Here is a 14,384-nt window from a genome sequence, read left to right as displayed (position 1 = left end):
CCGCTCCCCTTTTCATCCCTGTGAAAGGCAAGGAGGAGGGAACCGCCGGGTGCCTGTGCTTCCCCGAACCATTTGCTCTGGCCTCGGCTTTCAGTCTGAGATTCCCTCTCTCTAAAGTTAAATAAAAAGTTAAACAACGAGAACTTTGTGGGGAGACCTTATGGGTTGTGCCGGAGGCAGCAGCGTTCGAGGGCGTGAGGGTTGCCATCGCTGATGGATGAAGAGCCAGCACGTGGGGGGCTGGGGGGAGAGGGGAGCCTCGGAGTCAGCGGCAGAAACCTTCTAACACCAGTTCTTACTGCACCCTGAATGCTGTTTTGCTGCACATCCGTCAAGCTCTCTTGCTCCTCTCATTCACAACTCACTCTAAAAAAGAAATTTCTAGAATCCCCCATTTACTGGGTCAGTGGGCTCATAAGATTAGTGTTCCTGGAGCAGGGCTGGAATTTAAAGGTCATTTAATCCAATCCTTTCATTTAACAGAGGAGGAATCGGAAGCCCTGAGATTTGTTCTGACCTCACCGGGAGTGCGTTGCCGTCAGGCCTAGATCCCGGGTCTCTAGGCTCCCAGCGTGTGGCTTTTCCACCGTTGTGCGTGTTCTCAGAGCCCCAGCCCGGCTGCAGGGTCAGGACAGTTCGTTCCATTGCTCAAGAGACCTCGCAGGGGGTGCTGCTTCCCTGCATCTATCCTCTCTCTTATTTCTGAATATTTAAAACACAAAAGCCAAACTGTAGAAAAACGATATATCTATTCTTCAGGAGAGAGAGTCTACTTACCTTTTTTTCTGTCCTGAGAACCTAGTTAGGTGTTAATGGGCACTAACCAATTAATACAAGAAAACATGCTAATTACTGGTAGGAACCATCAAGGCCCAATACTGAGAATCTCAGTGAAGACAGAAGCAACAAAAATTAATCTTTAGACCAAAAAAGGAGAATATTAAATCTGGAGTCAAAGGGAATATGGAAAATTCTAAATAAAAGAATAAAGCACATAAGATTGGCTCAAAAAGAGTTTGGTGAAATGAGACTTATTTTTTATGGCGGGAGGAGTGCTTCTGAAAGATGAAAGTGTATCGGGGATGGCTGTATGTTTAAAACTATTGTCCAGGCCAGAGATCAGAGGCTTTCAGGACTAGACAAGCAAGGCATAAATATGACAGGACATAGTTGGTGTAGCTGAAAGTTGGAAATTCTGGGAGGTTTGAGAAGGTTCTTGTGAAGTGAATGAGAGAGCGTGCTGTGAATTTCCTTCTCAGCGAGGCTGTGGTCACCCTGCCCTGTCAGAGGCAGGCGAGGAGGCCTGAGCCCCGCTGACTCGAATGGATTCCCTCTCAGATGGCGGGGACGGCACGCCACGACCGAGAGATGGCGATCCAGGACAAGCAGAAACTCACCACGGCCACTGACCCCATCGAAAGGCTCCGCCTGCAGTGCCTAGCCAGGGCCTCCGCGGGCATCAAAGGGCTTGGCAGGTAGGACCTGGGCTGTGGGTGGTGGGAAGATGGAGGAGAAAAGCAGGGTGCAGCCAGATGAGGCGAATTCTGGCGGTGTGGCCTCGGGCACTCACTCACTTCCTCCTGGGTTCTCAGCTCCTTGTTTGTAAAATGCAGAGTTTGGAAGCACTCATCTCTGAGGTCCCCTGTGACAATTTTTGGTTCTTAAGTGCAGCTACTGGGACAACTTGAGGTGAAGGTAGAAGCGTGTCTAGGTATTAGAGACACCTAGCAGGGCAATGAGAGAAACACTCCCTAAAGCTGTGGCAATAGGGGCCGAATCATCCCAGGAGATTGGAAATAGTTCTCTATGTTATACACTAGGACCTTGTTGTTTATCCATTCTACATGTAATAGTTTGCACCTACTAACCCCAAACTCCCAGCAGGTTCAGGAGAGGCTGAGAAATGCCTTCTGCATGCCCAGAAAAGGAAATGGATATGCTATAGAAGTGTTCACTGAGCTTAGGGTCAGAGGTTTGGTGTGAATAAATATGGAAAGTTCTCTAATCTTAAAGAAATTAGGGGCCAAATTAGAAGAAGGAGGAAGGAATACTGATTTAGATGCAGTTGCAGGTTTTGGAGTTCCACTTGTAGCACTGGTGTCTCCATCACTTCCAGGGGCTTCGGAATTGCCTGTCAGATAATCAACAGCTCACTGCCCATGGGACTCCCCCAGCTCCATAGGAGAACAGCTTCTGTTCCCGGCCCTCTGAGAGTGGGAGTAGCCCTCAGGACTGAGAAACCCGAGTGGAAAGAGATTGTAAGCGTCCCGAGGGCAGGTCCTGAGCATTCTCTCTTTCCAACAGACTAAATCCAGTGCCTGCCATGCGCCAGGCATCGTGACATCTTGGGGGATTCATGGGTGAACAAGGCTTCCCCTGGACTCATGGAGGGCTTAGACTCAGGACGCTGAGAGCCACAAAAATGGGAATCCTCCTGGTGTGAGAGTTATATGTTAGGGAAATGCAGGATGCCACGCCAGAGGCCTCCAACCTCCCATCTGGAGGCTGCGGCAGGCTTCACTTCTACTGAGCTCTGGAATGTCACTTTCCACAGTCCCCCAAATCTCAGACCACGCTGAGCTCTGTCAGAAGCCCAGGCTGTAGCCAGGCTGTCACAGTCCAACTGGAAGACCAGTCCACTTCCCTTTAATATTGTATCACTCCACCCTCTACCTCTTTCATCCTGGGGCCACATTCTTGTTCTCGGTGCAAACCCTTCATGACCACCACCCATGGTCCACTTCCTGGCCCATTCAACTGAATGCCTCCTGCCATCTATGCCATCTCCACCCCACACCCTTACCACCCCTCCCACCGTGAACCAGTTTATCGTGAACAGACACCGTCTCATCCTTGGCCGTTTGCTTGAACGTGCCCTCTGCCACCTCGCCTTTACTGGCCTTGCCCTTCCCTAAATTTCTCCTCAGCTCAAGGGTTGGCTGCCCCTTCCCCCTTTTTTTCTTATTATTAGACTGGGATTTTGTTTCTGTGAGGACCACAGAAGTAGAGTGCCATTTTCATCATGTCACATCACGGATGCATGCGTGCTATCAACATGGTTTATCCCTACTGAAGTTGACCTTGGTCACCTGGCTGAGGCCGTGCCTGTCTGGCTTCTCCAGTGTAGAGTTACTCTCCCCACTGCCTTTCCATGTTGAACTCTTTAAAGGGAAGTCTCTATGCAGAGTCCTACTTAGGGTGTGGGGAGTAGGCTTTGCTCCTTCAGGACAGAGAATGAACATAATTTATTTGAAATTCTTCTGCAGGAGAAACGTCTCTCCTCTCACACTTATTTATTCAATCATTTACTTAAACCAATATTAACTCATGGATATTCATTTTATACTTTGGTTTATAATTGAACACTACTTATTGCTCAAATTGGTCCAGTTTTGGCCTTGGGAGCTCTTCAGTTGGCTTCTGTGTCCCTTTAAGGTATCCCCATCAGTGTAGAGTTTTTTCCCCCTTACTTTCTGGTATAAGGTACTCCAGTCTCATCTTGCATATTTCCTGCCCCAATTCTAGGATCAGAGATTTCTCCAAGAAAGTCAGATACTTTTACTGGAGAATTGTATTAGAAACCAAGATCTAGGCTGTAGATGTGCTGGTTCTTACTGGGTTGTTACTTCCAGGTCCTCTTAGCTAGAACAAGGAAATATATGTGTTTATACTAACCCGTGTGTGTATGTATATGTATATATGTATGTAATCATGTATACATTATATATTAATCATCTACGTTTATAACATGAGTTCATACTGATGTCTCCAACTCAATCCTCTACCACATGGATCAGATCCTTCTAGCTTACTGCACTAACTTAGCTATAAATCCCCATTCCAACAGTGAGAAGCCTGCCTGCCACCATCCACCAGCCATTCATTTAATTGTTCAGTGCTAGGGTACCCGTATAGCAATATGATAATTGTTAACTCATATCTCCACAGGAAATACCTTTGTCAACTAGAGTACAGAGGTTAAGTGCAGTTCTTTTTGTCTTTAGTCTTACAAACTCTACTCGTTTCCAGAGTTACTTAAGTCGGCATCTTCGTCTCCCCATCCCCCTTCAGTGAGATTGCCTCAAACTTTTAAACAACAGTTAGATTCTCTTGTCACGGTCTGCATTCCTTCCTGGGATCCCCTGAACTCCTAACTAATTTTAATGTACACATTAAAGTGTACTCTTCGTACTGTGAGGTTCTATGGGCTTTAGCAAATGCAAGTCCTGTATCTCCCATTATAGTATCATACAGAGTAGTTTCACTGCCCCCAAAATCCCCTGTGCTTCACCTAATCTTTCTCCCCTTCCCTTTGTCTTTTTACCACCTTTATAAGTTTTGCCTTTTTCAGAATGTCATAGAATTAGAATCATACAGTATATTTTTAAAGGTTTGTTTTCTTTTCTGAGAGACTGGGAAGAGGCTCACCAGATTTGGGAGGAGGGTACAGAGAAGAGTCTAAGACTTGTCTTTTACTTCAGAAAAACCTTGAGAGTGGTTTTCTTCTGAAATCTTTATTCTTACACCTTGTTCTCTGTGTTTTTTCTTCTTCTTTTGTATGTGTGTTTTATCTTCAGAGCGTTTCGAATTATGGATGACAATAACAACAGAACCCTTGGTTTCAAAGAATTTGTGAAAGGGTTAAATGATTATGCTGTGGTCATGGAAAAGGAAGAGGCAGAAGAGCTTTTCCAGAGGTCTGATAAAGATGGAAATGGAACAATAGACTTTAATGGATTTCTTCTCGCATTAAGAGTAAGTGGTCCCATGAATCACCGCATCTACTGGGTTTGGCTTTCGAGTGGTTTGGGTTGGCTGTTGTGAGGCTTGGTTTTCAGAAGCTGTTAGCACACCGTGGGGGAGGCTGGCAGGAGACCGAGTGCAGGCTCAGGGGTCTTGTGGAGCAGTCATAATGCACATCCTTTAGCAGCACACAAACAATTGCACGTCACTGAGAGGAGTAAGATATTTCATCACAGATGATACAGGAAAAGCTCATCTGCTTGTGTGTGTCTGTGTATGTGTTTCTTTCCTACGTATCTAGCCTCCAATGTCCAGAGCCAGAAAAGAGGTAATTATGCAAGCTTTTAGAAAGTTAGACAAGACTGGAGATGGCGTGATAACAATTGAAGACCTTCGTGAGGTGTACAGTGCAAAACACCGCCCGAAGTACCAAAACGGAGAATGGACAGAGGAGCAAGTGTTCCGGAAATTTCTGGATAACTTTGACTCACCCTATGACAAAGATGGAGTGGTGAGTGAAAGAGCTTAATCTAGTGAAATTTCTTCTATCCGATCTGTAATTGTAAATGGGAAACAGACCAAAAACCTTAAAAATACTTATACCATATTTTTTATAAATAGAAGTAAAATGTTTCCTTGGTGACTATCTAGAAAGCTGAGAACAAAAGTAGTAAAAATGTGTGTGTGTGTGTGTGTGCCCATATATTGGTAGGGGAACCACATACAGCGAAATACCCATCATCTGAAGACTGTGGTATTTTGGTTAAATGTTCTATTTCATGGTTGCCGTATGTACCATACACAACTAGCCTAATTCCAGGGAATTTGATGATAATAACGTACATTTAACTTCAAGATGAGACCATAATTCAATTTTAGAGAACATGATTCACAGAGCATTTCAGGATGCTGCATGCCTTTTTCATACACCCTTATGAGCATCATTTGTCATCATACTTTGCTACATGGAAATGCCATTTCAGGGAAGTGTTCAGTAAAGGGAATGCCAGATAACAGAATTCACTTTGATTTAATCTTTGGTGGGCTTTGAGATGAACTCGCATTTCTAAACTCCAGTGAACTTAAGGACAAAAGCAATCACGCATCTCCAATAACTGGTGTCTTCAAGTTACAAACGTGTCACTTGGTAGGGTAAGGAATTATACCTCCATAACTGTGTCTAGGCTCAGATGGAAATGTCCTCTGTCTTTTATCAACAGCCAGAAATGGGATGTTTTTTTTTTTCAGTACGCGGGCCTCTCACTGTTGTGGCCTCTCCCGTTGTGGCCTCTCCCGTTGTGGAGCACAGGCTCCGGACGCGCAGACTCAGCGGCCATGGCTCATGGGCCCAGCCGCTCCGTGGCATGTGGGATCCTCCCGGACCGGGGCATGAACCCGTGTCCCCTGCATTGGCAGGCAGACTCTCAACCACTGCGCCACCAGGGAAGCCCAGAAATGGGATTTTTAACCCAAGATCAGTTCTGCCCTGAGGTGTCCTGAAGGTTATGGTTATGGGGAAGGGAGTTCTCTGCGTGGCTGAGGCAGCAGAACCCTGGGGAGGGTTACTCCTGACCCCTTAGCCACACAGGAAGGATTTAGTGGGACAGTGAGCTGGAAGCAGAGATGGTAGAAAGAAACAAGCCTTCTCATCCTGAAGGGAATTTCCCCCAATTTTTTTTTTCCGTGAAACTTTGTGGTGAGTCCAATGAGCGAGGGTTGAAGAGGGCAGGAAGGAGATCTTTCTGTCCTTTCTGCTGACATTTTCCTGCCAGGGACAGAGAAATACCCTTCATTTTAGCCCGAAGTGATTGCAGAGGTGGATAAAAAAGGAGCCTAGATTCTGTCGGGCAGGCAAACGCGTAGGGACAGAAACAGCAGAACCGTATGTTTTCTTCCCATATGGCTGCCCTTTGATCTCTGAGATGGCAGTGGAAAAAGAGTCAACTGCCATTTCCCCAAATTAGCCCAACTCTACATGGGATCCCAGGGTGTATTTACCTCTTTTCTGCAGGTGGTTCCTCCTCGTTGCTGGGGAAACCTCAGCTGCCCTTTTCTCTAACCCAAGTCAAAGTAGCCAGTTGTTGTGATTCAGCTGATTTAAAGCTCTCACCCCATTTCTTTTGACATTTATCTTCGCAAGCCACATTAGGTTCTCAAATACTCGTGAGGGTTACTGGGGTTTTTAGCAGTTACAGCATTTGATGTCACCTGAATTTCACAGACCCTGCATAAATCCCCACTCTGTGCACGTTCACCATCTGGGGAATGGATTCATAATGCAGGTTGCTGGCTGCCCTGAAGAACTGAAGAATCTGATTTTTTTTGTGCTGGGCATGGGGGGAACAGATGAAGCTCAAGGATTTACAGTTTTAATAAGTATCCCAAATGACTCTTATTCACAGTTGTATTTGAGATCCTTGCCTCTAAAAGATTCAGAAGTGCCTGATTTAATGACTACATACATTATGCACAGGAACCTCATTTAGCATAATTATGAATCTAAGGGATATTTATTGAGTGCTTACTGTCTCCCAGCCATTGTGCCAAGGACTTTACAGGGATATTCCATTTAATAGACATAATGAAAATGTTTCTGAAAAGTGACATGCGATTCACACTTTTCCACGTTGAATCATTTTAAATGCCCAAGGAACTGTCAGTATAAAGGAACTCCAGATGGAGCTTAAGGTTGGATAACCGGGGAATGCAAAGGAGGACAGAAATAAAGAAATGCAAGAAAAGAGACGTTAATGGTATTCTAATTTTTACCAAAGCTATGTACATATATTATTTAATTCTACTTCCAGACACTGATAAGCGCAGCTCAATTAGTAACTCCATTCAACGCCTTTCTTCCAACTACTTTTTGCTATTTTGGGGGGACAGACAGGTGGAAGAGGTCAGTACAGGGAGAGGACTGTGGATCCTGAGACTTTTTTCTCTGTTCATTTATAATTTCAGCAAAAAGAGTAAGTGGGTCATTCAGCTCACGTGATTCGTGGAAGAGATAGCTATGTTCCCAAAGACTCGGTGGGAGAGGAGTTTGCTGTTATGGACTAGAAAGGGGTTTTGAATTGTTTACGGATTTCACTTTTTGTGATGTTTTCAATCTCTCACGACATTGAAATTTGAGGGCTAACTAGAAAAACAATAAATTTCCAAAACAGCCATCATTATTGTGTCTGCATTCTCCCATATAAGCAAGTCTATACTTGGGGCTACATTCACTGGTTATAGAGATCCAACCAGGGGACAATTATTTCCCTCAATCAACCAATTGTGTCAGCCAATATGGTTGAATTAGAGTGTACATTTCACCTCCACCTCTTAAAGAATAAATTGGTAACAGTTTTTTCTTTTTTCTGGAAGGAAAGTAAAGTAAAATCCTAGCACAGATAAAAATATTAGTTGAAACAGGCATGGGAGAAGAGAGAACCCAAGGGGGCACGGAGCAGGGGGTATCTTTTTAACTTCCTCTGTGCCTAGAATGAGTAACATGTATCTTAAAAAAGCATGAAGCCCAGGAGTGTTTAACAGGAAATCTGTTTCCTTACCCATAAGCCTGAGCTCCATTTTTTGAAAGGTAAAACATTTCTTGTCTTGACACAAGGACATGAGGTGATGTTTCTGACGTGTCACAGAAAGACGGTATTCACTGTGGTTAAAGAAAACTTGTTTCTTATTCTGAGTTTCAGTCTTGCTTACGTGAACAGAAGGGCTTCTGCTCTTAAAGGAAGACAAGACCTGTATCTCACTTTCCATTTAGGTTGGTTTGGAAATTTTCAAGACTTTCTTCCCCTCTCCCCCTCGGCCACCCCCTCACTCCATCGTCAACCCCACTTTTTCTCTTGTTCTAGATCTGTTCCTCAGCTGTGTCCCTAAAAAGCGACTGAAATTTCCCTCCCATTTACAGGTCCTGGAGATGGGCCTCCACTGAAATGGTGAGAAGCAAAGTTTTGTTTTCGTTTCTTAGTTTTCCACTGTAGGTGACCCCCGAGGAGTTTATGAACTACTATGCCGGGGTGAGCGCTTCCACGGACACCGATGTGTATTTCCTCATCATGATGAGAACTGCCTGGAAGCTCTAAATGTATGACCTGGGCACCAGGGATTTGAGTGCTGCCATGTGGCTCCAAATGATTAAGCATCAGCTCAAAACCAGGATCATAGCTGAGTTCACGTTCACCCCAGGGTTTCTTCCGTGCTCACGTACAATGCATTTTCTAGGGCAGAAATGAAGAAACTAAGTATTGAACTGTGACTTCTCTGAGGCTGCTTCTTTAGCTCTAAAATAGGAATTAGTTAAAATAACGTCCGAAAATCTCCTAGAGCCAGGCTGATATATCCAGGTCTCTAATAAACATTAGATTTCTTCCTTGGCCATTAATAAAAGTTTAAGTATTATCCCACCCATGCACCCAGAGTGTTTCTCCATATCCTATTAGATGGTCCATTTCTAGGTGGAAGAATTCACCTATTTTTATGAATGACTGTAAATCTTCATGTGCCTCAGTCCCAATTTGGGGACCAGAAGGAGACCTCACGTTTGCCTCTATTTCTATAACTGAATGTTGAGTTTCTCTGCCTGTGGTTTCGGGAAGCCTCTGTTTGGCGAATAGATTTAAAATGACTTTTTTGGGTCATTTTAAAGGCTGGTGTGAGACTGGAGACCATTTCCTTGAGCAGTAGAGCCAGGACTGTTTCTGTGGTTAAATTCTGAGGCTGGGCTGTGCTCTCAGAATTTATGTGGGACATCTCAGCTGTGAGTGGGCAGATCATATCAGTGGTCTGCTGGAGTATTCAGCTCTCCCCTCCCTGCTGTTGGCCCATCACACTGAAGTCCCCACCAGCACAAGGAGGTGGGGCATGGCATAGACTAGGATCACAGGCACTCCAAAGCAGCTTTTCCATCCTGACACTTCGTGTGTCAATGCCTTCTCCTCCAGGTCTAAGCTTTGGCTTCATACTGTTGATGTGTGAGCATCTCCCCAGGAAAGGCTTCTAAGCAAAGGTAGCCCCTGCTGCTGGAAAGTAGATACTGAAACTGCAGCTCTCTCTCTGTGTGTCCTGTTTCTGGGCCAGAGATAAAAACACGGTGACTAACCCTCTGGCTATGGTGCCGGAGGGAATGACCTTGTTACTCAGGGACAGTCCTTTTTGTCACTCTGTCCCTGGCTGCACTCATTCCCTAGTTCAGGGACATAGATTGGGGTAATTTTTCCCTTTATGATCTTATGTATTTAAGTGGCTCTGGATTTAGTGTCGGAACACACTTGCCATTTTTTGTATCAATTCATTTGTTTACTTTTTACTTCACAGATTTGGAAGGTGGGATCAGGATATACATTGATTTAAGAATTGTGAAAACAGATGTTTCCAGATGATAATAGTAGCAATCATCAAAGAGGATGCCTTGCTTTGTTTGTTGTTGAGAAGCTAAACTCTCAGTTCTCCTGGTGACAGGCTGGAAAAGAGACCTTTTCTTGAGGATGAGAGCATCCCCATATCATGGGAAGCTAGCTTTTGTTTTGCAAATTAATGGCACAAGTCTGGTTTTCCATTGGATTTATTATGTAGCCTTATGTAGATGGCGGCAGTCCAAAAGGTGCCAAGTATTATGAAGAAATATGTAGGAATGATGTAGAAAGCCAGAAGAAACTATGAAGAAATGGACAGGGAAAATATCCATGTCTTCTGCAGCCTATACCTTGCAGATTGTGACTAAGGAGAGGCCCCCGGTTATCTGCGCACGGTGGGGTTCAAGCCTGCTGCTCTAGATAATTTGTGTCTTTGATTCTGGGAATGACTCATGCCTCTGCTTAACTGGGGCCATAGAATTAGCATGTGATTCTGAAGAAGGACTAGGTTGCAGCTATCAGCTTTGTCTTCCCCAGCAGTACTTAGCTTCCTGTCTAATTGGGGCACAGGACACTGCTATCAGATTTCTGCTAATCCATGCCTCACAGTGTATTGAGTCACATTAAGTCACCTCCCTTCTAGCAGGTTAGGTTCTGGACTGCAGCGAGGATTCCACCACGGCCCCATTGCCCTCCGGAAACCAGATCTAATAACCTGATGGTCAAGGATCACTCCACTCCTGTTCTCAGTCTTAACCTGTGATTTCTGGCCTAATCAGCGATCACTCATTATTTAAATCTATTCCTTCTGGTAGCAGTGGGAGGAACAGAGAAGGGTCATTAAAAACATTATTTGCTCATATTTTTTCTGTGTATATATATATATATATTTTAACTTGTACATTTAAAACATTACTCCCTTTGTAATTAAAAAAAAAATAGATAAACTGACCACTTAGGTAAGAGGATAAAACACAAAAAGTGTCTCCCAAAGAACCCTTGGGAGCGCTTCAACTGTTAGGCCTGGGCCGCAGATAGAAACTTACACAAATAAGCCAAAGAGCAGAGGATGAGATTGGCAGCGTTTCATGAAACAGGAACAATGAGAATTCTGAGAATCAGGATTGGTCAGAACAAGCTACCAGTATCGGTACTGAATCTGGGTTTCTAACTCCCCGCAAGGCAAACCCAGGGAAGAATGGAGGAGCCCTGACTCAGTCGCTGTCAAGAGCTGGAGCACATCCTGCCTGAATTCCAGTTAGAGGGCAAACAAGAAACCCAAGATGCATGAGTTGAATTGTAGACTGAGGCACAATTCTTCCAGCCAGTCTGCGGGGCTGATTTTCAGTCATTTAAACCCTGATAGGATTTCTTTCCAGACCCCAGATGGCCCTCTGGAGGACAATGTATGGTTCTTTGTGGTTTGGTGGCAAGCATGGAGTCACGTTTCATACCGTAATAGCGGCTTTTAAGGCAGAGCTGGGCCTCCTCCAAGTAGGCTGCATACATTAGGGTTTTCGGGTGAAAAGACATCCCGTCAAAAAATACTTATTGAGCCACTGCCATGTGCCATGTTCTTTTCTAGGCTGTGGGGATAAGCAATGTGCTAGAATAAATGCAAACAAAACTACTGGCTTTGGGGCCAATCTAACTGCCCACAGTCTTTAAGAGATCAAAGAGGAAGGGAAGCGTGGACACTGAAGTTCCCCTCTCTGAGTCTCATCTGGCTTCTGAATCAGGGAGGCTGGGACCCTTCACATGGTGGTGTGTGGAAGAACTATGTAGTGGATCTGATGGGTGTAGACAGTCAAGGAAAATACCCTTCTATTCTTGGAGGTAGGTCACTGGCCCTTCACTTCTCCTGGCCGGTATGGGACACCTCACTGAATCACAAGAGTACAAGCAGGTCATGATTCAACCCTCATCAGGCTCCCTACAGATGCAATTTATTCTACTGATGTTTAATCAAGTGGAGGTTAAATTAACCAGATGTATTCTAGGATGGTGTGTGGGTGCCTTTCTACCCTTTCCTCATGAAATTCTACTAACACGCTCTGAGCAGTGTACCTTTTTGGATTTACGCGTCTCTCTTTGGGGCATAGAATAAAAAACAACTTCACAACTTCCAGTTTTTCAGATTAGTCAGCAAACTTGCTTTCCTGGAAATTATAGGCTGTTCTTTTAAATGAAGAGCTTGTTGAAAGACGCAACAAAGTTTTAAATTTTAGAAATTCTTATGATTGAAGGGAAAACAAAGGTGCCGAGGGTCTGATAGATTGTTATATAATGTTATTTTCATGTAATTGATCCTTTGAAAGCCGTATTTCTAAGCATAATTTTACTCCTCCAAGTTGCTTGTATGAAAATGACATAAACCTTGATAGAGAGAGCTAGTTATTTGTTGTAATAATAGTTAAAAAAAACGACTAAATGAATCCCCTAAAATTAAGTGTTCTAAAACAGATGATGGGTGAAATCTGTTGAAAGAAACATAAACAAGTGATTGCTGGGGGTTTTGAGAAGAGCACTGTGTGAGAAGGGATCTTTTTGCCATCTCAGTTGGTGTGGTGAGGGGTTGTGGTGAAACAGCTCTTCCTCTCTGAGAATAGCACGAGCTTTTTGTTTCATTCTCACACCTGCTTCTCCAGAGCCAGTATTTCCCCTCATAAAATGGAGTGGAAGGTGCTCCTCAGGAGAGAAACCCCTTGAAAATATGAGCAACCAACCAGTAGCTGAGGTTGGGCCTCGCCACCACCAGAAAGGTAGACAGCATCAGGGAGGGAACATCTCAAAATGTAATGGTCTATTTTCTTTTGTTCTGGATACTTCTCCCTCTTCTTCATAAATGGAATATATTTTTATTGCTCTGGAGTATCATAAATGTCCTAATAGCCACTGAATGCTGTGGATGCATTTTCTGTTTCACCAAAGGTCCTGTGAGTACCATGGGTTTCCGGCTCCCCCTTTGCTCCCAACAGTGGACCTGTAGCAAGCAGCTCAGATGCAGGAAGGGTCACACCCAGCTTTACGTCACGCTGGCCACACAACCATCGTTCATCTCCAATTTCATCCTGCTCTAGACCTCATAATAAATTTACAAAGGACCCGGCGACTCAGAGCTCAAGCACTTGAAATTTTTTTTTTTTTTTTTTTTTTTGCGGTACGCGGGTCTCTCACTGTTGTGGCCTCTCCCGTTGGGGAGCACAGGCTCTGTATGCACAGGCTCAGCAGCCATGGCTCACAGACCCAGCCGCTCCGCGGCATGTGGGATCTACCCGGACCGGGGCACGAACCCGTGTCCCCTGCATCGGCAGGCGGACTCTCAACCACTGCGCCACCAGGGAAGCCCCAAGCACTTGAAATTTGAAGCAAGTCTTGAGCCTGTAGTTTGTAATCCTGTCATTGAAGACTTGGGTACCTATTTCTTTACTCGTCTTAACACTTGGCGCTCAGGGACTGGTATTGATCCTGGGAACATCTTGATCTTAAACTTGAAAGGTTTGAGTTGCTGGTCTCCTAGGAACGCTCAGGCCGCATGCAGAACTGGAGACAATCAGTGCTCCAAGGGAGGCTTAGGACAGGATGCGGACCTGCGGTTGAGAGAAAATGATGGATGCCCAGTGGCCTGCTCCTGCCACAGTGCTTCCACCTTGATGGGATAAAGTGGGGCACAAATGCAGGGTATTAGCAAACATCAGGCATTACCTCAGAAAACCCAGATCATTCCTTTAGTTTCCAAGGAAACTGGGAAACTAAATACCATTCTACAGATTTCATACTTAGTCATGCCTAAAATCTCACTTAGCAATATCATTCAACACCCATTTACTTCAGGTTATCTTTGAAGCTGCAAAGTGAATATAGTAAATCACCATTAATTTAGGCTCCAATAATGGAGCTCATTTAGGTAGGGTTTGTGTGACAATTTACTTTTGTTTCATCTATACTAAAAAAGACGGGGCTGCGAAGCAAATCACTAATGTAAAGAAGGTTATAAAGGCTGTGCCTACTTATATTCGTGTATACTTTGCAGCTGCTTGGAGATCTCTATTTGCATACAAGTATAATTATTATGCTAGTCATAAAAAGTTCCCACATATAAAACAATATCAGGCCAACAGTTAGTTGACAAGACTTTATTTGCATAACTGGAAAACAGGCTATTTTCTAGATAATGAGCTGTTCCTATATGTAAATCCTGTCTTGATAGGATTTTCAAATAGAAATTGGAAGAAATTATGCTCAAAAACAATGTTTTATCAAGCAGATTTCACTAGATATCTA

At 44.3% G+C, this 14,384-nt stretch overlaps 1 protein-coding gene across 1 annotated transcript; it reads left to right on the top strand.

Annotated features, from left to right (window-relative positions):
* Nucleotides 1–1,338: 1,338 nt before the first annotated feature.
* On the top strand, nucleotides 1,339–8,831 carry CAPSL (calcyphosine like). The gene is made up of 4 exons (XM_030843647.2): nucleotides 1,339–1,475; nucleotides 4,578–4,755; nucleotides 5,045–5,254; nucleotides 8,730–8,831. The coding sequence occupies exons 1-4, from the start codon at nucleotides 1,339–1,341 to the stop codon at nucleotides 8,829–8,831; spliced, it is 627 nt and encodes a 208-aa protein (XP_030699507.2).
* Nucleotides 8,832–14,384: the final 5,553 nt, after the last annotated feature.

This window comes from Globicephala melas, chromosome 3, assembly GCF_963455315.2.
Source record: "Globicephala melas chromosome 3, mGloMel1.2, whole genome shotgun sequence".
NCBI classification, from domain to species: Eukaryota; Metazoa; Chordata; class Mammalia; order Artiodactyla; family Delphinidae; genus Globicephala; species Globicephala melas.
Note: the sequence above shows the minus strand (reverse complement) of the source record. Positions and strands in the feature narration are given on the sequence as shown.

What these genes read in the sequence shown, in the direction of transcription:
- CAPSL (XM_030843647.2), top strand. Translation starts at nt 1,339, where the DNA reads ATGGCGGGGACGGCACGCCACGACCGAGAGATGGCGATCCAGGACAAG. An exon ending in GATTTCTTCTCGCATTAAGA is followed by an intron (nt 4,756 to 5,044) that starts GTAAGTGGTCCC and finishes CTACGTATCTAG; the next exon opens with CCTCCAATGTCCAGAGCCAG. An exon ending in CCTATGACAAAGATGGAGTG is followed by an intron (nt 5,255 to 8,729) that starts GTGAGTGAAAGA and finishes TTTCCACTGTAG; the next exon opens with GTGACCCCCGAGGAGTTTAT.